We start from the raw sequence: 24,466 nt of genomic DNA, 5'->3' as shown, positions 1-24,466 counted from the left end.
TTAGAGTGTGGGGCAGGCCTTTCCCCAGGTCAAAAAGGGTTTCAAGGGGGTCTTGGCCAACCTCCGAAAGGCACCACCAAAAAGCAGCCATGCTGGGTTTCACTTGGACCAGTAACTTTTACTGAAGCACACGGCAACACTTTTTGGCTCTTGGTACTAAGAAGAGAGCGTTAAGCGAAGCGGTTTTAAAGGTACATCCAAAAGGGACATTGACTAGTTTGGAGCGCAACACAGTTGGACAACATGCAGAGCGAGCGAAGAGGCGACAGACGCGAGCGCATTCTCCGGAACGTGCGGTGCTGGGTGATCAATTCACAAAGAGGGAGCGTGTAAATTCAATGTAGTCGTAGGCAGTGGGCAGTTCTCTGCCTTTGCTGTCCATGTAGGGCTTCATGTGAGAGATGCAGTAATCTGCCTGTTCCCGGGTCAGGTTCTGAAAGACAGAGGAGAGAGGCGTGAATGAAAGGGGGGGGGGGGGTGACCAGTGTCCCCAGACCACTGCAGCTGGGAATTATGGGAGTTGGCCCCAGATTTTCCCCTTTGCCATGGCACCATTCTGTCCCTGCTCTTCTGCTCCCTCAGCCTAACCAACCACAGCTCCTTGGCTTGATAAAAAAAACCCAAATCCAGACTTATGCAGTCTCTCGTTCAGACTCGTGCTGGCTTCGTGATAGCAGAAAGGAAGATCTTCTAAGGCCCCTGGCAGCTCATCCGGCGGCTGGGAGCCACAAGGACGAGAGCCCTTGTGCTCTCACCCTTCAGCTCGCGTCCTTGGGCCAGCCTGACCTATATAGCAGCAGAGCAGCAGCAGCCGTATCAGAACAGTGAACTATAGAGAGCCAAGAAAAATCTTCCCTGAGCAGGCACTCAGGAGAGAGCGATCCACAAGCACTTACTTGGTAGAGTTCCTCCTTGGTCACAAAGGCCTTGCCCTCGGAGCTCAGGGCCCGGAACGCGCTTTCGATCTCCTCACTGGACTTCACGTTCTCGGTCTCCCTGCTGATCATAAACGCCATGTACTCCTGCAGCGAGACGTGTCCATCCCTGTCGAGGGAAACAGCGAGGCATGAAATGGAGCATTGGTTCACTTACCGTGAAGGCTTCTTCTGGTTGCTGGAGTCAAGGATAACCCCCTTGGGTTATACCCCTCACGAGCTCCAAGGCGGGGCAGTTTTGATTCGCTGGATAGAAAAAAACACACCTACTCGAGCCTTGAGGGGGAGAGCCCCACCCCAGTTCTTTCAGGCCAAGTTAGGAAGTGACATGGCAAAGGAACCGGAAAGGACAGTTATAACAAACCAACGCAGAAAACCCCAGTCATAAGAAACCGACATGATGCTAACAGAGGACTGTGAGTGCTCAATAAAAAGTGCATTATTAAGGTTTATCATCATCCATGTCCTTAGTGCAAGGCACAGAGACTAAAATATTAAATAGACCACCCACCCAAAAAAGTGATGCCCTGGCAACCACAGAGGCCGTGGCAGAAGAACGTGTGGCCAATGATGAATTATCATGCACTCTCCTCAACACAAATTCTGCCTTTTTGTCAGCAGGATCCTTAAGCATGACCTCCCCATCCCTTGGCACCAGAGAACCCGATATGAGTTGTGCTACTGGTACCTTTGCATTTGGGGTTTTTAGCAAATCTGATGGCTCTTGTTGAAAAGAATAGAAATGGTTCGCTACGGCCATTGGTTTTCTGTTTGTTGCAGGTGGCAGCCTTTCCTGCTTAACAGCTTAACCGTAAAGACTTCAGGCATTGGTAACAACATGTCCCTAGGTTTTGCCCTAGGAAACACTAGGTCCCCCCTTTGACTGATGGCACTGATAACACCTTTGACTGGAGCCCAATTACAGCCATTACCCTAAACATAAGAGGGTTAAAGAACTCTGATACAAAGAATCTCTGTGAGACACTGAGTAGTAATAGAAGGAAATCAAGGAGAGATATTTTTAAGCTGCCTGGAGCTACTCAGGACAGAAAGAACTGAGGCGAGGCTATCCCTCTCAGGCGTGGTTTTCTCTATTCTAACAAATCAAAACTGTCCTGCCTTGGAGCTCGTGAGGGGTATAACCCAAGGAGATGTCCTTGACACCAGCAACCGAAGGACCACTTTGGAACACTAACAGTCATTTCCTGGAAATTGGAAATACCTTTAAAAAAACATCCTGTATGAAAGGGTCAAAGGCCTTTTTGATTGGAAGATAAGTTGGACAGGGAAAAAGATCAGCTCCCAGAGCTTGACTGACATCAAGGCAGCTTCACACAGAGGGGCAAAACCAAGGGCCATGATGGAAATATTATGAGGGTGGGACGCATAGCCAATGTGTATTTTCTTACAATATGTTTTAAATGGAGGGGGGAAACAGAAGAGGTTCACCCTGTGAAGTCACAAGAACGTGTCAACACTATAAAAGGGATTGATGCCTTGCCATTTCAATTTCTGGAATCATGAGGGTTAGAAACCTTTTAAAAGAGGCAAACTGAATTTAAGGGTGCAGACTGGTCCCATGCCTCTGAGGTGCAGGCTCTGAATGAAAACATGCTTCATACCTGTTAGGATCAACTGTGTCAAGAATCGCCTCAAACTCTGGATCCGGTTCTCCTTCCTCCACCATGGGCAAATCGTAGCCTAGAGAGCGCAGGCAGGACTTAAACTCCTGGTGATTCAGGCGGCCTGATTTATCCTTGTCGAAGTGTCTGGAATGAGAGGCAAGAAATGACTGAACGCACGAGCATAAGCCAAAGAGAGCTCCTCCCCGTCAGATTACAGCAGACCCTAGATAACACTTTGCAGCTTTTTAAAGTCATGGTGGCACTTATTATTCATATTTATGCCCAATAACTAGAGACCAGAATTTGCTCTGCAGGCTTCCTCACAGATGAACCCAAACCCTTAGCTAAAGAACTTGGTTGAACTGATGTTTCAGAGGAAGCAGAAGTTAGGTATCTAGTTGGATTAGAGTCCTTCAGAAACTGGTTTTTATAGACCACTCCAGTTCAACAATCCAATGACTTACTTGAACATCATGCTGAACTCCTTGAGGGCCTCTTCAGTGACTCCAGTTGTGTTTCTAGAAGGGAAAAAGGAGTAGGTTTGGTGAATGTATTAGCAGATTTAGGCCTGATTCACACAGCAGTGTGGAAAGGGGTAAGAAGTCACAGGAGACCATGACTCATTCAGCGTGAATGTTAGAGGCATGGTCCATCATAAGCATCCTCCCTGGGGGCTGAGTGACGTTCATAAGAGAGAGGACCAGGACAAAGATCCCGTACTATCCTCCATAGAGCAATGGTCTAGACATCTGTGGAATATTGCACTGAGTGACAAATCAACAACTTCAAACTTCTCAAGCTTCTACCTTGCTTTTTTTTAAAAAAATTAATCATTGGTATCCTCTTATATCGTACACTAACATACATCCAGATACCTTTCATGGTTCTAGAAGAGATTTTGGAAGGATATTCTTATTCAGAGAGAAAGAATATCCTTCCAAAATCTCTTCTAGAACCATGAAAGGTATCTGGATGTATGTTAGTGTACCCTTAGTGTAATAGTCCCTTTCATTCTATTTTTCTTTTTCTCTTGCAGCTGATCTTCGCTTACAGCATGTTAGCATCTTGCTGCATTATTAGTTTTTGTTCGGAAAACTGCTTTGTTGAAGTTCCCCCCGCTTTTCTTTGAGGATGGCTAAAACTGATAGATGTGTGCATATATTATCTTTAAGAAGGGACCATGGCATCAGCCCCACCCATCCAGTTATCCCAACAGGCACACATCTCCCGGACCAAACCACTTTTCTTTCCCGAGGAAACGATTCGACAAAAAGCCTGTGTCTAAACATCGAGCGATACGCCCACAAGGAAGCTGGCCCCTACCTGGCCTGTATCTGCTGCTCCAGGTTGTGCTGCATCCGCATCCCGAGTTGGTCCAGCTGGTCCCACTGCTGTGCGAGCCCCACGGTGCTGTGCTCCGTGTACTTGTTGTCCAGGATCAGAGCTTCCTCCATCGCCGCCCCCAGGTCCTCGATCTTCTTCAGCTGGCTCCGCATGGCTCGGATCTCTTGATGCTTGCGCTGGTGGGAGGTGAGCAGAGCGTCAGTGAGCAAAGTGTGCCCTGCTAACTGAGCAAAGAGCCATCATTTTAAAGGGGGGATCCTCCTGATTGAGGGGGAGAGCAACTGGCCCTCTCCGTCCCCAGCACAGCATCCCTCCAGTGGCTGTTGCTGGTGTCTAGCGCATGTTTCATTTTTAGATCGTGAGCTCTTTTGGGAGCCATATTTATTTTTTTATATCTATGTAAACCGCTTTGGAAACTTTTGTTACAAAGCGGTATATAAATATTCCCCGTATTTGTATTCAATGGAGACAAAGAGGAATGCGCACACACAAGATGGCTGCTCTTTGACACGGCATCAATTGCATCTAAAATGGCTCTCAGCCTTTGGTTCTGTAGTTATAATTTAAATTTGAGATTTCATTCTTGTTTGAGGTTCTTTTTTGGTAAACTGCTTTTAAAATTGTATATGAAAAGACCGTCTACACCTTAAAAACAACAACAACAACAACAACAACAACAACAAATTTGAATCGCAGCTCCACTAGTACATGTGCACTGAAAAGGTAGGAGAAATCTTTGAATGATTAACATGGCAACAGACAGCTAAAGTATATTCAGTAAACTCAAGCATTTGCCCAGGGCCAGGATGTAAACTATAAAACCAGAGGGAGATTGATTTAGGAACATAGGAAGCTGCCATATACTGAGTCAGACCATTGGTTCATCTAGCTCAGTACTGTCTACCCAGACTGGCAGCAACTTCTCCAGGGTTGTAGGCAGGAATCTCTCTCTCAGCCCTATCTTGGAGATGCTGCTAGGGAGGGAACTTGGAACCGAGATGCTCTTCCCAGAGCGGCTCATTCCCCCTCAGGGGAATATCTTACAGCCCTCACAACTTCTAGTCTCCCATTCAAATGCAACCAGGGCAGACCCTGCTTAACAAAGGGGACAAGTCATGCTTGCTACCACCAGACCAGCTCTCCTCTTACAGGATTTGCAAACAATGCTACTGAAACTGAATGCACTTTAAGCGGGTTGCTGTGTATGTTCAGAAGGAAACTAATTGCCATCAGACAGTTACTTAAAAGGAAAAATAAAATCAGTTTTTGTAAGACATGCCTTAGTGACAGCAATATAGGATTTATTATTGTATTTATTTTTTATTTAACATATCTTTATACCGCCCAAAACTTACATCTCATGATACATTTCATGACATATACTGCATGGACTTTCTAGTGCCAGAATCCCAGCATCTGCCTCAAAGGCATTATTATCACCAGAAGAGGCTGAGATGACCCTTTCAAAGGTTCTCATGTTGACCATGACACAACATCAATTTATCGGAATCAGGCCTCCTTTAAGAATACTGAATTATTTAAAAGCAGAAGGAGGAGAGTCCTGTGGCTAAAGTTTTCACAGAAAAGAGCCCACTTTGAAAGATGCAGGAGGAGCAACACCGGATGCATCGGAAAAACTATTTATTTTGCATATTTTTGTAATAGACATTTTTGGACGGTTTACACCCTAAAACCAATTTAAAACAAGCAGCAACAAGAAAACATTGAAATGATTAAAACAACTGAAAACCTCAATAGAACTTCAAGCCTGTGCACGAAAAGGCCTGATTAAAGTAGGCTCTAATCCACCAAAGCGTCTTCCCCGAGACCGACCTCTCCCAGGCAGGGGTCTCCCATGGTGGCCCTTCCACCATGTTGCTGGCCCATCAGCCCTTGCTACTGGCCATTGTGACGGGAGAAGATGGGAGCTGTAGGCCAACATCTGCAGGAGGGCTGCAGTTTGAGACCTCTGCTTGAAGATACCCCAAGCCACTCTGTTTTTACGATCATAGCTCCCCCTCTTGGGAGTTAAACATTTGAGAACTCACGGCAGTGGCCAGAGAGTGGCGAGACCATCTTGGAGAGCCCAGAGGGTGAATTGTCCTCAAACAGTCACTCTGCCCCCACACTCCAGGACAAACCCCTTCCCCAAAAAGCAGTTAGTTGTTCAATGAGAAAAAGCTCAGAATTTCGATTAAGGATGGAAGGGGCTGGGAATAGTCTCCCCCTGGGCTTTCCTCAGCCCTTCTAACTGGGGCGGAAAGCACTCACTTTGGTCGCTTCCAGCTGGGATTCCAGGGTTCCCGATTCTTCCACCATACAGGACCTAAGCACAAGAGGCAAAATGAGGGAGGGGCTCTCCAGACCACACAGAACAAACAGATGGGGCTCGAAAGTAACACCCCCCCCTTTCAGTGCAATCGCTGCTGGTTTCTGTCATTTTGTTTGCTAGAGAAACACGGGCAAGCTCAGCGAGTTCCACCCGTCGATAAAGTCTGGATTTTTCATGTTTGAGGTCTACGCAGAACATCCCACTGTCTTCCACGCTCATTTCAATCGCACTGGTGGATTTTGGCACTGAATTCTAGACAGTTCGGAGACCGTATCCCTAACTGTCCTGCTAACTGCAGGATGCTATTAAAATAAAGAAAAATGGGTATACTTCAGGGGTTACTGCTGGTGTCTACCTTGTGTATAATTAAAGATTGTGAGCCCTTTCCAGACAGGCAACTCTCTTATTTATGTATTATTTATTTCTCTATGTAAACCGCTTTGAGAAGATTGTTGAAAAGCGGTATGTAAACGATTAGTAATAGTAGTAGTAAAAATATGTTTTAGAAGTCCCTGGAAAGTTGATCCTATAGCGAACTGATCCGACAGATTTCCTCCGCTCTACGGTCAATCCACACCTTTTCTGCTGGCCTTTGTGCCAGCTTCTAATGACAGAAAGGCTTCAGGGGTCATACTGGTTGTTACCGAACACAGTTTCTCTCCCCCTGCTTCTTTGCTGGCAGCTTCTGGGCGTTAATTTCCAGCCCCATTCCCACAAGCCGTTAAGAAAACACTTCATGCCAAACCCAAAGCGCTCACCTTCTCGATAGACTGAGCGAGCCGCCCCCACCCACCCCGTGCCCGACACACACAAACCACAAGTGATTCGCTTGAGATGAGCTTGGTTGGCCAATGAGCGACAGGAGCTCTAGCGAGGCTTTACACGGGGTGTGGAAAACCTTCACAAAACTACTGGCTTGCTTTGGACACCACCGCCGGTGGCGTGGCAGAAGACCCCTTTAAGTGGGGCGATTGGCTTCGGGATGCAGAAGTGGCTGGCCAGAGATCACCTCAAGTGGGGGTGATCTTTGAGGAATTCCCCCCTCTGGTACCCCTATGGGGCAGAGGGGTACGGAGACTTAGCTGCAATTTAAGGATCAGATACTGTATTTACCTGAATCCAAGACTAGTCCCTCCATGTGATCTGATGATAGAAATTGTGGGGGCCATCTTAAATTTAGGATCCTCTTCCGGATGGGTAAATAGTATAACCTATATTTAACCCATTTTAAAAAGGGGGGCATCTTAAATCCAGGGGCGTCTTCTATTCGGGTAAATACGGTCGTTTTTGTTTTGCTTTGTTTTAGAGTGAGGTTTGACTTATTGTGGCTCGTTTTCAACTTCTGCACGAGGAAGGAAGCGGCACAAAACCAAACTCTGGAAACCCAAGACGGGTTCCAGAGGGATGTGCGGGCCAAGGCGAGTTGCTCGGCGGTCCCCCTCCTCGCTCGTAAGGCAGCAGTTTTTCACACGGGATTTAGAGCCTCTGTCCTGAAGCAGTCATGGAACAAGATCACAATGGAAATCTGTGGACGAGCATTGAGTCTCGGCTACCGTGCAGGTGAGCGGCTCTTCCTTTGTGGGCCTGTGAAATGTGGGTTCTTGCGGGGAAGTCGGTGTCCTCTCTCCTCCCAACCCCACCCTGCCCGCCGAGGGGCTCGTTGCTCAAACGCGCTTTGGCTGCAGAATCACTCCGCCTGCGTGACAACGCGGCAGGGTTGTCCGGGCGAGTCTCCCTCCCAGAGGGTCAAGGCTGACGGTCAGCCCCGGTTTAAAGGGTCCCAAGCCTGCGCCCGGGATGGTTTGGGGCCAGGAAGCGGTGGGCCAACCACGGGGGGAGAAACACTCCCTCCCCGCCAAAAGCATCTCACGGCAGTGACAGTTAGTCCAAAAGGAAAGCGAGCCGTTGGAATTAGGAGTGTGCAGTTTGGTCAAGAAAACAAAAATAACACAGTGAGGTAAGAGAAATAAGGAGAAAAACCTTCCAGACAGATCATCCCCAACTTCATACTGATAGACACGAATGACACGGCGATATGCTATGCTATTCAAAGAAAAGAAACCAAGTGAATTCCAGATGGCGGGGAAAGGAGAGCACACACACACACACAAACACACACACACACACAAACACAACAATGGAGCAGGCTCCAAGCCAGCGCCAGCAAACAAGCAGCAGCAGACGCAAGCAGCTGGGCGACGGCTGTACTACAACTCCCATGACCCCCAGCGACAACGTCTTGCGGCTGGGCACGAGTTGTAGTTCAGCAACGTCTGGAGCAGCACAGATTGGGAACCCCTGGTCTAAATTGTGCCCCCTAGATACAGAAAGAAGTGATCCTGAGGGCCGCTATCCTTGGCCTTCTGGCAGAAATCCAGGAGGACACCCTTGGTCTAACTCTGGCCGTCCTGCAGTCGCTGGACCGCAACTCCCAGAATCCCTGGCTTTTGGCCACTAAGGCTGGTGATGATGGGAGCTGCAGTCCAGACACAGTTGTGCAGCCCTGGTCTACTGAACCCTCACCATGTCAGAGGCAATACTCATTAGAGAGCAGTACTCATTAGATGGCTCCCCTCCACTTCTGGACTATCCACATTAATCTGGCACACACTTCCAGCAGCAATTTTTTTTTTTTTTTTAAGCGGTTAGCAGATTCCAGCTGGACCCACCAACACCACCAGTCAAGAGGCGGGCTCTCTGTCGGGGCAGAGCCGGTTTCGATTTGTAGGCCAAAAGCAAACGTTTCTGTTGATTGAGCCCCCATAAGCAATGTGCCCCGGAGCCTGCACCAGGGATGTGGGTTTAACCGTGCAATTAATCCGGCGGTCCCAGTTAGGTCTACTTCACACGCCCCTTTCTCCGAGATCAATACTCTTGATGAGAAAGCAGGTGATGTCAAGTGTGAATGGCCCCGCTCCTGTTCCTTTGGGATCAATGTTTTCTCCAATTCTGTTTCATGTCTGCGGAATGAGTTTTGTTCTGGGGGGCAGTATCAAGGCAGTGTGTGCTCACAGTGGGGCCTTCCCGATTCAACCGGAGCGGGAGCTAAAATTACCTGAGACAATGTGTGAGTGCACGCACATGTGCACGCCTTCAGGCTTAGAGGGAACAGAGTTTGGGATCAGGGACACACAGCCTGTGTTCAGACAGAACAACGGAACCATGGTTTGGCGGGCAGGCCCACACAGAGCCTCCCTCCCGAAACCTCAGGCTCCAGTTCCTAATTCCTCACTTCTAGGCTGAAGCAAATCACAGGCGGCCTCCAAACCAGAATGGGGAATGACCACCAGTTGACTTCTGGCTGGGAAGGCAGGAGGAGGAGCGTCAGCCCAAGGTTCGGCCCTGAAGGCTGAACTGGGGGCTTCTTGGTCATTAACGGACAACGCAGGAGGGACAGCTACTTTGTACTGGGGGGAGCTAAAATCCCGTGACCCCCAGCTCTGTGGCCAAGAGGAGAAACTGTTGCAGCGGGGAAAAAGCAGCAGCCAAGTTTAGATTCTAAACCACAAAGACTGCACACATGTCAGCACCATCAACACGGGACACACTCTGAAACGGAGGAATGGTGCGAACTGGCTAAATAAATCTCAAGAGACTGTCAAGGGCGCTCGTTACCCTGACAGGTAAAGAGGAGGCACCGGCTTTGCTAGAAGGGACTGCGTCGGAATTGCGAGCGCCGCCAAATCTGGGGCCAAATCTCCACGGGATGTGGTTCTCGAGATCTCCTCGGGGCCCAGGAGGAGGAAGCACAGCTCTGGCCTAGTCAGAAGAGGGCTTCCCCGCTCGCAGCCGGGAGAACAAGACTGGCTTCTCTTTCCCTGCCCAGGGTTCTACTGCCTGTGTGTGGGGCAGGAGATGGGGCAGTGCCCCACGCATCGGCCAGCCACAGAGGCCCACGTGAGGCGGCTTCGGACGCAGTCCTCACAAGCAAGGCAATGGCGGGGAGAGGCACACGCGGCAAGGTGGCGTTTTGCAAAAGATCGCGGCGTACTAACCCGTCAAGTAGGTAGGTCCTGGAGATGGGGAGGGTCCAAGGGTCCGGCCGCAGGAGAAAGCGGGGGGGGGGGTTTGGGGAGGGGGAGAAGAGGACACGGGTTAGCAAAGGCAGCTTTTGTTCACATGTCAACATTTGAATCAAAGGTAGTCTTGGGCTGGGCAGCCCCTTCCAAATCCTCGCCTCTAACGCCCACGCCTTAAATGGCAAACTCTTTGAAAGCTGGAATCTATAACGGTACTTCATAGGAAAATCAGAAGCAGCCTTATACTGAGTCAGACCCCTGGTCGATGCAGCTCAGTACACTGACTGGCAGCGGCTCTCCGAGGTTTCAGGCAGGCGTCTCTCCCAGCCCTACCTGGAGATGCTGCCAGGGACGGAACCTGGAACCTTCTGCATGCCAAGCAGATGCTCTGCCACTGAGCCACATTCCCAACATAGCGAGTGCAGAAAAATAGCAGGTTTGGGGGGGGGGGCGGAGGGCAAGATATTATCTCCTGGCTATGTGCAATTCCTCCATTATTAGACTTCTATATCAGTTTCCAGTGGGCATCCTGCCACTTGCTCCTTTTCCCATCTTCACTGAGAGGGAAGTAAAGACTGGGTAGCTTGCCCCAGTCCACCCAGCTAACTTGATGGCCAAGCAAGGCTCTGTCTCCCAACCCAGTACTAGCCACTGAACCTCACAGATCTGCCCTCACAAGGGCGACCCAGATCCGAGAGCACACACCTGGTCTCCTGGATCCACTGGTGGAAAGCGTTGGCGTGCTGAGCAAATTCCTGGCGCAACTTGTCATTCTCCTCTTGCCTGCGTTGCTCCTTCTGCAGTTCCAGCTCACGCTCCTGTGCAGAGAGAAAAGAAACAAGACCCGCCATTACTCTCTGGCAAAACCGGGATCACTCTGGGGGGGCTCAGGTGACAACACAGGGGGTCCTTTCATTCTAGAATTTCAATTGGAAAATACTGATCTGCATTGATCTTTGTGGTAAGGTAGGAAGTTATACTGGGGGCTTGCTACAGAATGTATGCAGATTGGGGGGAGGAGTCTGTGGCGATTGGGGGGAGGATTCTGTGGCGATTGAGTGGGGAGGATTCCATATGCAGATTGGGAGGAGTCTATGGCAACTGGGTGGGGAGGATTCTATATGCAGATTGGGAGGAGAAGTCTGTGGCAATTGGGTGGGGAGGATTCCATGTGCAGATTGGGAGAGGAATCGGAGATAGTTTAGTTCAGTTGGAGTGTTACTGCTACTGGATGGGAGACGTGCTTTATGCAGCTCTGTGTAAAAGAGAGCATTGTTCTATTGATTTCAAACAAGAACAAACCCGTGGTGGTGGTTAATCCTGAGTGGCCAGTTCTACTGTCCATTCCCATGTGAAGGTGGAAGGAGTGCCAAGACAGTGGAGCTACCTTGAGAGGCTGGAGGGATCAGGGTGAGGGCCGAACATCTCCTCAGGTGGTGGCAGCTGATATTCTAGCGCCAAATGCCTCAAAACTGCATGGCGAGGCGACATAGCTCAGGCTGAAAGTATGGTGGGTTCTGCTACATGCGGAACCGGATAGCTTAGAACGTCAACGGTTCTCCGCCAAGGTGCTAGGCTGCCTGGGGGGGGGGAATGGGGGACAGAGTGTCGATGCAAGCCCTGATCCCAGGGCACGGCCTGAAGGCACACGATGCAGCCCCTTTCCTGAAATTAAGCAGGCCTGGCCGATTCAGAGCCTGGATGGGAGGCGGTTTGCTTGGGAATCCCATATATGCCACTCCGAGCTTGATGGGAGATGTAGGAGAAAAGGCTTCTTCTCTTTTGATTCTGTTCTTTCTTCAGAGAACTTGGGCCAAACCTCACCCCTCACCCCATGTGCCTCACAACAATCTTGCCAGGTAGGTTAGACCGAGAGATCGTGATCATGCCAAGGTCACCCTGTGAGCTCATAAATGAATGGAGATCTGTACTTCCGTTTCGGGGGCGGGCAAACTCCGGCCCTCTAGCTGTTGCTGAACTGCAACTCCCATAATCCCCCAGCCAATTTACTGGGGCTGAGGATGATGGGAATTGTAGTTCAGCTGCAGCTGGAGGGCCCAGTTTGCCCACCCCTGTCCTAGATGGACACGCTAACCACTACTCCCTGCTTCATCACTACAGCCAATACTTCCAGCCATTATGCTTGTCCCTTAGTGCCTGCTTTCTCTTTCTTCTCTTGTCCTCTGTCTAAGAGCCCCGTATGGTCTACCTATAAAAAAAAACCAAACCCCCAGCAATCTAAATTCATTGGCTCCATCTGCTCAGGGGCTCCTAGTCTTAGATCCCAGATGCTGTTGGACTACAATTCTCATCACCCCCAACTACAAGTATGACGGGAGTTGTAGTCCAATATCTGGACACCCAAGGCTGGGGACCTCTGATCTAAGTGCTTGATAATGTGTTGGCGTTGAGCGGCAGACCAGATATGATGAGTTGGGAGGGTGTGAAATAAACATTCTCTGCTGGTGAAGCAGGGCCTCCACAGTGGGTTATCTCCGCCCACTTGTGCTAAAGGGCGGGGCCATTTAAATGAGGCAAGCCTTTAAAAGCCTTGCTGCTCAAAAAATGGGACAGCAGAATGAGAGAACGAATTCAAACACAAGGAGACTAATATATTTTCATATTAGTCAACAGAAAGTCTATGTGGAATCATCTCGGGTTTTTGAGAGAAGACTCTCCCCGCATCTGGGAGCAACATTCTCTGGGGAGCTCGCTGTCCGAGAAGGAATTTCGGAACAGGGGACTAGGGGCAAGTTACCTTGATGATCTTCTGCAGGTTCCTCCAGGTCTCCTCCAGAGCTTCCATGGTGAACCAGGTGTACGGGTTGGAGGCGACCCGGAAGCTCTTGATTTGACGGTCCAGCTCAGCCAATTGGTTGAAGTCGGCCTGGGCGGAGCTCAACGAGGAGCGGAAGGCGTCGTGCGCCTCTCGCAGTGCCTTGATCTCCTCCAGTGAGTTGCAGCGCACGGGGTCTGTCAGGTCCTCCTCTGCATTCTCAAACCAGCTGTTGAAGGCCGACGCTTTCTTGGCAAAGGTCAGGAACAGATCTTCAACCTGAGGGAGACGAAGACAGTCCAGGTCAGAGCAAGAGACTGAAGCAAGCAGGAAGCCATTCTCCCCACAAGGTTCTCCCATCCTCACAGCAAGGAAAATAATCTCCCTTTCTTTTGGCAGAAAAGGGAAGGGGGGACCTCATACCCCTACACCAGGGCTGCAGAACTTATTTTCTGGACTACAACTCCCATCTTCTCCAGCCACAGTGGCCAATAGGGATGATGGGAGTTGTAGTCCAACATCTGCAAGAGTTCTGCCCTGCTTCTGTTTCCCCTTCCCTCTCTCTGTGGTCTCCCTTGCATCAATAGATTGAGAATCCCTCGGGGCAAACACCTGGCCTCTCCTGCTTGGTGAAGCATCATCTACATGGATGTTGCTATATAAATAAAGACCACCACCAGCAGCAAATATTTATATATGGCTTTTCAACACAAGTTCCCAAACTGGTTTACACAAAGAAATAGTAAATAAATAAAATGGCGCCCTGTCCCCAATGGACTCTCAACCGAAAAAAGAAACATAAGGTGGACACCAGCAACAGCCACTGGAGGGATGCTGAGCTGGGGGCGGAGAGGGCCAGTTGCTCTCCCGCTGCTGAATCCAGGAGAACCACCACTTTTTAAAGGTGCCTCTTTGCCCAGTTAGTCGGGGCCGCTAGCACAGTGTGAAGCTCTGTTCTGTCGGTGGAAAGAGGAGACCAACCAGCCAGTTTGCAGGGGGAGAGTGGACTAGGAACGGTGGACTGGACCAGTGTTACCAGACGCTGTTGACTCCAACTCCCAGCACCCCCAGCTACAACGGCCGCTAGCTGGGAATTATGGGAGTTGGGAGTCCACAACATCAGGGAACAGTGGACTGGACGAGCCTCTCCTGCTCTGCATGGTCCCCTGAGCTCACCTTCCGGAAATGCTCTTGGGCCTCCAGGAGCTTCTTCTTCCTGGCTGCGGAGTTGGCCAGCAGCTGGTTCCAGCGATTCATGAGGGCTGCGTGCCGGGCCTCAATGGCTTTGGACTGGACATGCTTGGCTGCCAGGAGCTGGTCTTTCAGGGTGGTGATGTTGGCAATCCCTTCCTGCTGGAATGCCTGGAGGCCGGCGTCAAAGGTTTCCTGGAAGAGCGAAGGGAGGAAGAGATCCGGGTAAGACGGGCTGCGTTTAAGTCAGGGACTGGGCCCACGTCTTGCTTTGGAGGGCTCTGCCCGCCAGCTCAACTCCCCGGCGCCTACCAACCTGTTTGGTGAGGAGCGTCTGCACGGAAGAGAGATCTCGGCCGTAGTCATCTGTCTTGAGGCTATTTTCTTTCTCGCCTGGAGGAAGATCAAGGCAGAGAATAAATCCAAGGCTCACGCTTCCCCGTCCTCACATCGAGAGCGCCTGGAGCCAGGTGCCACATTTAACACCGCGTCTTTGTGTTTTCATCCGCCTCCGTTCCTGGTCTGAGCGGGAGGCTTTGGGGGCTTGGGAACATCAGGGGTCCATCTAGCCCAATCAGTGTCTACAACAGAGGTTCCCAACCTGTGGTCTGGCAGATGTCGCTGAACTACAACTCCCATCATTCAGCCACAATAAAATGTAGCAGGGGACGATGGGAGTTGTAGTCCAGCACTATCGACAATAAAATGTAGCAGGGGACGATGGGGGTTGTATAGATAGACCCAGCGCCTACCTATCCACGATTCCACCACGTCGGCTTTCCAGTTGAACTGGAGGAAGGCGGAATTCTCGTCCAGCTTGGCCTTTCTCTGGGCTGCGGCTTTCTCCAGGTCAGACACTTTGCCCCTTAGGCTCTTCATCTTTGCCGTAATGTTCTCTTCGTGGTGGTTGTTCTGAAGAAGAAGGGGCGGGGTGGGGTAGATGGGCATGTTGCTCTTGAGATGAGTTAGCCATTTCCTCCTTCCTTGGGATCACGAATCCAGCATGGCTGGTTTATTTCATATGGGACTCTATACAACTATCAGAAGTCTACCTGGGGACACGTATGGAAGCTGTGCGCCTTTGGAAAGGGAGGTAAGCAGTCCTATGAGAACTCGGGCTACAAACTTTGGTCAATTAATTGATTAAAAACCTTTTGATCAACTCACCAGGCAACCCTGCGTTAAGAGCGAAGAGGGAATGCCTCGTGTCAGATGGCGCACGCCTCTGCCGTTTTTATTACATACATTTTTAAAAGAGCCTTTTAAAAGTGATCCAGTTAACTGAGAACTTTGAAAAGGCTATTTTCAAAATGCAAGTCACAAAAATGGCAGAGTTTCGTGGCCCTGAAGGGTGTCGGGGGCCTTGCCGGACGGCGCTTTAGTGGCCTGCAAAGAAGTGATTGGCGGTGATCCCGGGGCCCTGGTTGCCATGGGGAAGCCGCCCTGCCATTTCCCCGGGGGCGGTGGGGAAGAGTATCGGTAAGAAGCAATGAAAATCCAAAAGAGGGTTATTTATTCATTTTAAGGTAGACGTTAAGAAAGGTTAGAGTAATAAAGGGAACTAGCTGGGCCAGGCGCAGAACGCCTGCCCCCGCCCGCTGATTCCTTCCTTCCCCTCCCCCTGCCGTCGTCACCGTTTTCACTCGCCTCCCCCCACCTTCTCCCCCCTCCTGCCTGCTGGCGCCGTTGTTTTCCCACCTGGCCGCCCGCCTCCGCTGCCATTTCCTTCCTCCCTCCACCCACCGGCGCCATTTCCTCTCTGACCACCCGCCGCCCCTAGCTTCTCTGCCCGGCTGCGGCGCTATCTTTTCCCTGGCCAGCCGGCCACTGGCCAGCCACTGACGCCCGGGCCCGCTGGCCAGCCGGCCAACTGCCACTACCATTTCCGTCCCCCCTGCCCATCACCGTTGCCATCTTATCCGGCAGCTCTCTGAACTCTCGCGAGAGCTGCCACACATGGGATTAGCCTTAGTGAATTATATATAAAGAAGAAAGAGAAGCGGCTGAAGAAGGTCAAAACAGAGGGAATGTACTGGGGGGAAAAGAGTATTCAGATGAGGAGAAAGAACTGGAGCGACGCTCTGCTCCTCGGGCTTTAGGAGGCTCCTGCTCTTTTAGCTAAGCAACATAGTCCTGCCTAGGAGCACGGGAGGAGGAGAACCCACAGAGATGTCCTTGACTCCAGCCGCTAAGAATGCCTCTTTTCATCGGTAAATGTACACAGCTTTGAAATAACCAACTGACACACTTTGATCAATCAGCAAAGGCTTCTTCCGCTGGGGGACAGGCCTAATAAAAGCCCAAAGGTCTTGTTGTTTAGTTAAGATGTATTAAAAAGGACTGGCACAAGGGATCGCGAACTGATCCCATGAATTAATATCCCAAAGAGTTAAAACTCCATGGGAGAACAAAAGGGTCAAGGCTGCCATCCTCGTCTAACAACCACCTCCTCACCACAGCCGTGGCCTCAGACTCGGCAAACAGTCTTCTAAGAAATGCCTACAAAGACTCTGCCTACAAAGCCACCCTGGGATCCCGCTCACCTTCTTAATGAGGTCTTCACCGTTCGCACAGACGTCGTTCACTCTGTCCTTGTGCACAGTGAAATCCGTTTCAAAAGCTTCGTGCTTCTTCAACAAGCCCTGCAAGAAAGGCACATTCACAAATGCTGGAAGGAGAGGTTGGGGGGCACAGAGCTTCCTGTGCTGGGAAGACATGGTGGTTGGACTTCTTGGGCTTCAAAGCCCCGCTCTGATGAAAAGTGTAAAGGGTGACCTGGAACAAGGGACACACTCTCTCTCTCTCTCTCTCTCTCTGCCTAATCTCCCTCACAAGCTTAGGGACATAGGAAGATGCCTTCTACTGAGTCAGACCATTGGTCCTGCCTCACCAGGCCTGCTCAACTTAAGCCCCGCGGCTGTTTTTGGACTACAGCTCCCATAATCTCCAGCCACAGTGGCCAAGAGTTGGGGATTATGGGAATTGTAGGCCAACATTTGTAGGAGGGCCGAAGTTGAGCAGCCCTGGTTTACACAGACTGGCAGCGGTTTCTCCAAGGTTTCAGGCAGGAATCTCTCTCAGCCCTATCTTGGAGATGCTGCCAGGGAGGGAACCTGGAAACCTTCTGCTCTTCCCAGAGTGTCTCCATCCCCTGAGGGGAATCTCTTCCAGTGCTCTCACACATGTAGTCTCCCATTCATATGCAACCAGGGTGGACCCTGCTTAGCAAAGGGGACAATTCATGCCGGCTACCACAAGACCAGCTCTCCTCGTTGCGAGGTTTAAATCAGGTGAGGAGGGAGCCCCATGTAGGCCACTCTGAGCTCCTTGGAGAAAGGCGGAGACCAAAAATGTAAGTATCAAATGGCCACCTGCTCCTGCTCACCTGGATGGCAGCAAGGGTATCGCCGTAATCCTCACTGGCCACAAGCGTCATCTTCTCATTGATCCAAGCCTCCTCCTCTTCCACATTCGCCACGAACTGCTGGTACTCCAGGGATTCCTCCAGCCGCTGACCGCTAACACAGAAGCACAGAGGGAAAATGAATGCTATTTGGTCCTCTGCGGCTTCATTCCTTATTTCCAAAGCAATGCATTCTTCTCTCATAAAAGGGCCCGTGTGACATACCCGGGGTTCCACCCAAGGCTCTGACTCTCAGGGGTCAACTACTGAGCGCTCCCTGCAAAATAAATAGCTGCCACCATCTACTGAACGAGAGAGATCAGCAGGGTCCTCCCGGCATGTACCTGCCTGTGCAGGATCAGGACATGAACACGTGATGGGATATATTTAGAACGCAGGTGGACCAGAATGCATAACTGCCTTAAAAGAGTATTTAGGATATATGATGCCAGAAACTGGCAGCCAGCTAATAAAACAAATAAAATAATGTTTAGGACAAATATTTATATACCGTTTTTCAGAGTTCCCAAAGCCGTGCATGTAGATATAAATAAAATGGCTCCCACCTTATAGAGATATAAGGGGGGCGGGTATATATCTAGATAAAGATATATCTACATGTAGATAAAGATAAAGATATATCTACATGTAGATAAAGATATATCTGCATGTAGATATAAATAAAATGGCTCCCACCCACCTAGCATGTAGATATAAATAAAATGGCTCCCTGCCCCCCAAGGGCTCACAATCGAAAAAGAAACATAAAGAGAGACACCAGCAACAGCCACTGGAGGGATGCTGTGCTGGGGACGGAGAGGGCCAGTTGCTCTCCCCCTGCTCGATAAAGAGAATCCCCACTTTAAGAAGGTGCCTCCTTGCTCCGTTAGCAGGGGATTTCTAACGAATGACTTATACTGGGGTTCCCAACCTGTGGCTCTCCATATGCTGCTGAACTACAACGCCCATCATGCCCAGCCACAGCAAATTGAAGCTGGGAGTGATGGGAGTCAAAGCTCAACCGCATCTGGATGGCCACAGGTTGGGAACCCCTGACTTACGACGCCTTCATCCCCACCCACCCCCGGCTGTTAATTAGATGTCTAGTTTAAAATTTTTAATATGGGGGCTTAAAACGTTTTCCATCTTTGAAATGATTTTAATCGTTCCTTGAATTTAATGATGTAAATGATTTTCATTGCAGACCGCCCAGAGACGCACGTTTGGGGCGGCATAGAAGTATTCCCAAACAAAACAAATAAATAAATAATCAACCAGCGTTCTTCCTTCCATCAGCCTCTCCCAGGGAGCGTCCGTCTTCCCATTGTCCTGCTTCAGGACCCCTCCCACCTGTCAATCATGCCGCCCAACATTCCACGCCCCGCCCCCAGCTGCCACGCTCCCTTCCGCCACCGGCCGCCACCTGCTGGGCTCTGGGCTCCCTCTCCCTAGCTCTCCCCCCCGCCCAACCAGGCGCTCCCCCCGCCACTCACCGGGCAGCAGCCAGCTTCCTGAGCTCCTGCCAGTGGTCCACAAACTGGGCCAGCCTCTGCTGGATCTCCTCCTTGCCAATGGTGTTGTCGTCCGACAGCTTCTTCCCTGTGTCCAGCACGCCCTGGGCAAGTGGAGAAAGGGGCGGAGCTTGCCAAGGCTGCCCCTGCACACTGGGGCTGACCCCGGCCTCATCCTGCTGCCCCCGCAAACAGCTCTGCCCCTTCTCCCTTGCAGCCCCGGGCGTTATCAGCCCGGACGGGCTGGAAAAACTTAAAAGCCCGTCTCCACAGGCTCTCTGTGAATTCTGCATCGCGGCAAGGTGAATCGTGCCCTGTAGGACTGCAAAGCGTTTCCCCGTCGCCAGGAGCGCAACTCGGATTCACAGGTGTTCTCCAAGGGGGCTAAGAGTTGGAAAGGGCACATGCGACATTTGCGCCGTACACCACAGAACTCGGAGAATCTTTGTTTTCACGAAGAAAAAACTTCACAGGAGACAGATTTGAAATGTCTGGCTACAGGCTCAAAAACCAGTAAGGGATGGGCTGTGGGCCTCCAATGGCCAAGAGACAGCTTACTCCAAACCTGCACAGATCCTGGTCCTAAAATGTCCCCCATCCCCGGGGGGGAAAAACAAAACAAAACAGGAAGCTGCCTTATACTGAGTCAGACCATAGGTCCATCTAGCTCAGTATCGTCTACACAGACTGGCAGCGGCTTCTCTAAGGTTGCAGGCAGGAATCGCTCTCAGCCCTATCGTGGAGATGCTGCCAGGGAGGGAACTTGGAACTTAGATGCTCTTCCCAGAGTGGCCCCATCCCTGAAGGGGAAGATCTTCCAGTGCTCACACATGTCGTCTCCCATTCAAATGCAAACCAGGGCAGGCCCTGCTTAGCAAAGGGGAGAATGCATGCTTGCTGCCACAAAGCCAGATCCCCTCCCATGCCTTGAGCCTCCTGCATGTCACTCCTGATCTCCAGTTTCAAGGGCACAGATAGCATCAAAAGTGACCCAGGACACATACAGATGCACAAAAGCTTGCCTCTTTGATTCCAAGTCCATTTTCGGCCAAGAATATGCAAGCAGTTGTTCTGTAGGAACTCTAGACTGTCCCACCTCTGGGTTCTCCAGCTGAGAGCACACAAGAACTACACAAGTATTCTAACAGACCTGGAATCCAAGATCAGGCCAAACAGTGGCTGTGCTCCAGAGAGGATGTTGTGGACTACAACTCCCAGCATCCTCACTTTCAATGGCCTCTGGCTGGGGATTATGGGAGTTGTAGTCAACCACATCTAGGAATCCCTGGGAACACGGGGTCGCGCCCCTCCCCTCCCATGAATGCCACATCCTGGGCCTCCCTACCTGGATGGCGGGTTCGTGTGCTGCCAGCTCGGCCTCCAGGCGCTTGTGCTTCTTCCTCAGGTTCTGAACTCCAGTCAGGTCTCTGCCGTAATCTTCCGAGCTAACTAGCAGCTTCTTCTCTCTGAACGCCAAGGTGGGGGAGAGAAAGAGAGAGAAGAAATACCGTATCTACCCAAATACAAGACAACTCTGAATTTAAGATGGGCCCCTTAAAAAATAGAATTTAATACAGGCTATACCTGTATTCACCCCAAAGGGACTCTGAATTTAAGATGACCCCCTGATCTAACATGAAATAACTGGGGGGGCGGGGGGAGAATCTAGTCTTGGATTCAGGTAAACACAGAGCACTCTGGGACCTTGCCTAATTTGCATTCAGCCCTATCTATTGGGAGGAAGAGGACTAGACCACCCGTCTTAAAGGGATAGCCTCCTATACTGGGGGAGGAGAAGAACATCCCCATCATCATCTGCAGATGCAGCCACGGACTCTGCTGGGCCGTCAATGTCTGGCGTCACGTACTTGATCCAGGACTCTTCGTCGTCCATGTCCCGGAAGAACTGGTGCAGGCGATGGGACTCGTTGAGCTTGGCCCGGCGGGCAGCTGCCATGTTCTTGATCCGCTGGAAACGCCCGTTGATCGTGTCGCGCTTGTCTTTCACTTGGGAGGTGTCGAAAGCACTGCTGGTCATCAGGCTGTCGGCCTGGCCGTTGAGATCTTTTAAGCGGTCCTGGAAACACCCCAAAGAAGTCAAGAAGGGGTGGGGGCCGGGGAAGACAGAGCACTTTGGCTCCCTAGCGCTAACAGCGCTGTGTGTTTTTAATTGCGGTGAGCTACCTTGGGAGACTGAAAAGCAAGCTAAGCATATACGTTCCGTTCCTGGAAAACCGCGGTTGGCGAATTCGCGGTTGACAAGCAATAGGAAGGCACTGAAAACAGGGGGTTAGGCTGCAGAAGGACTGCAAAATACAGTAAAAAATAGAAAAAATCGTCCCCTGACCTCTGGAAATTGCCCCCGAACCCACCAAATCCCCTAACTTGGTTGATGGGGATGCTGAAGTACAGCCATTCTGAAGGAGCCAAAGAAACTCCCGTGTAGGTTTCGAGGTTGCTCAAAACTAGCAAGGAATAACGCCACAGATTCATTGGTAAGAAGAGGTCCTCATCTACGTGCGAGATACTTTACCTCATGCGCAGAGATGTCTGCTTCCAGCAACTGATGCTTCTTCAGGAGATTGTTCACAGAGGCCAGGTCCTTCCCGTAATCTTCGGAGGCAAGCAATGCTTCCACCTGGTGAAGAAAAGAATAAAGCACGGCTCCGTTCTTCGTCATGCTTAGTAAAGATAGTTGTAGTCACCTATATTAGGCAGCAGGGATACAGGAAAGTGCTGAAGGCTCATACTGTGAGGGAGGAGACACTGGAAAACCCCTCCTGTATTCTACCAAGGAAATCACATGGAGAGACAAATCTATGTGATCGCTACGAGTCAACACCGACTCGATGGTACAGTCTTCTCTTCCCTCTCTTTCGCTCTGCTAGAGCAGAGGTTCTCAACATTGGGTCCTCAGATGTTTTTGGACTTCAACTCCCATAATTCCCAGCCCCAGTGGCCTTTGATTGGGGATTATGGGAGCTGAAGTCCAATAACATCTGGGGACCCAACGTTGAGAATCCCTGTGCTAGAGGATGAAGGTGTTGCTGGTGCGGGCTTTGATGTGTGGAAGTTAATGCCTCATCTTTTAACCTTTATGCAAACAGGTAAACTCTGCCCTGCTCCATGCAATCTGAAGTAAAGTAGGCAGGGGCCAGAGAGGACCTTTTCAACGGCAGTAACCTGGCCTTTGAAATTCCCTCCCTAGAGGAGCTGGCCTGGTACTGCTCCCATTTTCTTTTCTTTTCAGTGTCAGGGGAAACCCTTTTTATTCCCATGCCATCTGATGGACCTCTTGATGACCCACCCACACAGGATATATCCACTGGGCCTTCTTAACAATTCTCGTCTGTGTGGCATATCACTTATGTGCGACACTTTGCTGTGATCAGTTAATACTCAATGATAATTCTCAATGTTAATTCTCAATAATTCTCAATTTCCCTTTGCATTGACAATGTGTTTATTTCAAAATTATTTTAAAAGAATTTTTTTAATCAACCCCACCTCCCCGATTTTTCCGTTTGCCTTTTAGACTGATTGGTTTTATGCTGGAATCTGATTGCTGCAGAGTTGAAATGTTATTGCATTTTTTCAGTGTCGTTAACGTATCTTTCATTGTTTTATTTTGTAAGCTGCTCTGAGAGTGGCTGATAAGCATCCTAAACCAAACCAAACCATGTATTTATATCTTATCTATTCTTCCTGTTCCCATCGCACCTCATATATGCATCTCAAGCCTCGGGAACACTTTTTCCTTCTCCAGAAGGACTGAAAAACACCTTCCTTCCTGGTGTCTCTGGCCATGATCCTCCTTCCCTCCTGAAGAAATGCTCAGTGCAATCAAGCCTCCTCTCCCCAACCGGAAGCAGAGACGGCCACTGATTTCAAAACCTATCGAGTGTTGCTGGGGAGAGCTGCATGGGCAAGTTTATAACCACTCCGTCCCCATCCCAGCTATCTAACTCAGGCGAGGTGGGGGAAAGAAAAGTCAGCCTCCGTCTCTGGAGCAAGGCAGGGCTGGAACTGGAAGGGGCTTCGTCCCTAGGCTGGACCAGGGTTCCCAACCTTCTGCCTCCAGATGACGTTGGATTGCAACTTCCATCATCTCCACCCACAATGGCAGGGGATGAGGGGAGTTGTACTCCCAACATCTGGGGACTCCCGGGTCAGACAACTCTAATTAACATAGCCCCGCCCACTAGAGCAAGTGGGAGGAGCAACTCCAACGGCAGGGGAAAACAAGCAAATCTCCCATAACCAAGCAATGTTTTTTCCAGAAGATGCTGCCATCTGAATGTGAGAGCAGCGGTCCAGGGGGGTTGGGGCTACCTCGGAAAGCCAGAAGTCAAAGTCCTTGATCCCCGTGTTGAAATTCTGCTGCTTGTTGGCCTCCTTCAGTTTCTGGCTCTTCTCGGCCGACTTCTGCACCAGGAACTGCCACTGGTCGGCCAGGGCAGCCAGGCGGGCCTGCGGGGAGGAACAGAAAGGGACTCAAAAGTGAGGCCAAGGCTGCTCAGGGATGGAAACCTGGGGAGACGAGGCAGCTTGTGCTGGCGTGGCCACACGGGAGGGTCAGGCGTGGTGGTCAACAGCCACTCGCCTGGGGTGAGTCAGACTCGGCTCCCGGCAACCATGCTATGAAAGCATGATTAGCTTGGGGAAGTTGGGTTCCATTGTTATATTGGCCAGGGGCCATCCCAGAAATGCAAGATGAAATAACGGAAGCCAGATATTTAAAGACCAGTTCAGTGGGCAAGAGGCAAGTAAGAGAATCTGTTCTCACACATCGTAAGGCCAATTATAGCTTTTATGGAGTTCTATGGAGTTTTAAGTTTTGTAAACTGTCTTGGGAGAAGTTTGACAAAAGGTGCTAAAGAAATTGGACTATAACAAACAAACAACTGTCCTTGACCCCAGCAACCGCGAAGGGTATTTTATATACCGCTTTTCAACAAAAGTCCCCAAAGTGGTTGACACAGAGAAAATAATAAAGTAATAAGATGAGATGTATAAATCAATAAAATTCACATCAGGCTTCGCAAAAGTGCGGTGAGATTTGGATACTGCTCAAGCAGGGTTGCACAACTCCATCCTGCAGCCGTGATTGGATTACAACTCCCACCATACCAGTGGCCAACAGTCAGGGATGATCAGAACATAGGAAGCTGCACTTTTAAACCGAGTCAGACCACGGGTCCATCTAGCTCAGTATTGTCTACACCAGGGATTCTCAACGTTGGGTCCGCAGATGTTATTAGATTTCAATTCCCATAATCCCCAGCCCCAGTGGCCTTTGGTTGGGGATTATGGGAGTTGAAGTCCAATAA

The 24,466-nt window shown here is 50.3% G+C and overlaps 1 protein-coding gene across 7 annotated transcripts in view; it reads right to left on the bottom strand.

Moving 5' to 3' along the window:
• Positions 1–97: 97 nt before the first annotated feature.
• Positions 98–24,466, bottom strand: part of SPTAN1 (spectrin alpha, non-erythrocytic 1) — a 97,418-nt gene continuing 73,049 nt past the window's right edge. For 4 of the 7 annotated variants that reach the window (XM_053282667.1, XM_053282668.1, XM_053282670.1 and 1 more), the window contains 19 exons: positions 23,469–23,606; positions 21,670–21,774; positions 21,005–21,213; positions 20,482–20,602; positions 19,119–19,240; positions 17,608–17,740; positions 16,766–16,864; positions 14,975–15,134; positions 14,539–14,615; positions 14,208–14,417; positions 13,014–13,310; positions 10,961–11,073; positions 10,232–10,249; positions 6,176–6,230; positions 3,884–4,080; positions 3,025–3,078; positions 2,558–2,704; positions 897–1,044; positions 98–433 (listed from right to left, as the gene is read on the bottom strand). In XM_053282667.1, the coding sequence (XP_053138642.1) occupies positions 308–433; positions 897–1,044; positions 2,558–2,704; positions 3,025–3,078; positions 3,884–4,080; positions 6,176–6,230; positions 10,232–10,249; positions 10,961–11,073; positions 13,014–13,310; positions 14,208–14,417; positions 14,539–14,615; positions 14,975–15,134; positions 16,766–16,864; positions 17,608–17,740; positions 19,119–19,240; positions 20,482–20,602; positions 21,005–21,213; positions 21,670–21,774; positions 23,469–23,606 (2,529 nt within the window). In that variant the 3' untranslated portion in view covers positions 98–307. Of the gene's footprint in view, positions 434–896; positions 1,045–2,557; positions 2,705–3,024; positions 3,079–3,883; positions 4,081–6,175; positions 6,231–8,216; positions 8,280–10,231; positions 10,250–10,960; positions 11,074–13,013; positions 13,311–14,207; positions 14,418–14,538; positions 14,616–14,974; positions 15,135–16,765; positions 16,865–17,607; positions 17,741–19,118; positions 19,241–20,481; positions 20,603–21,004; positions 21,214–21,669; positions 21,775–23,468; positions 23,607–24,466 lie in introns of all 7 variants that reach the window. The other 3 variants (XM_053282664.1, XM_053282665.1, XM_053282666.1) reach the window with 1 other exon arrangement.

Source organism: Hemicordylus capensis, chromosome 17 (assembly GCF_027244095.1).
Source record: "Hemicordylus capensis ecotype Gifberg chromosome 17, rHemCap1.1.pri, whole genome shotgun sequence".
NCBI lineage: Eukaryota > Metazoa > Chordata > Lepidosauria > Squamata > Cordylidae > Hemicordylus > Hemicordylus capensis.
Note: the sequence above shows the minus strand (reverse complement) of the source record. Positions and strands in the feature narration are given on the sequence as shown.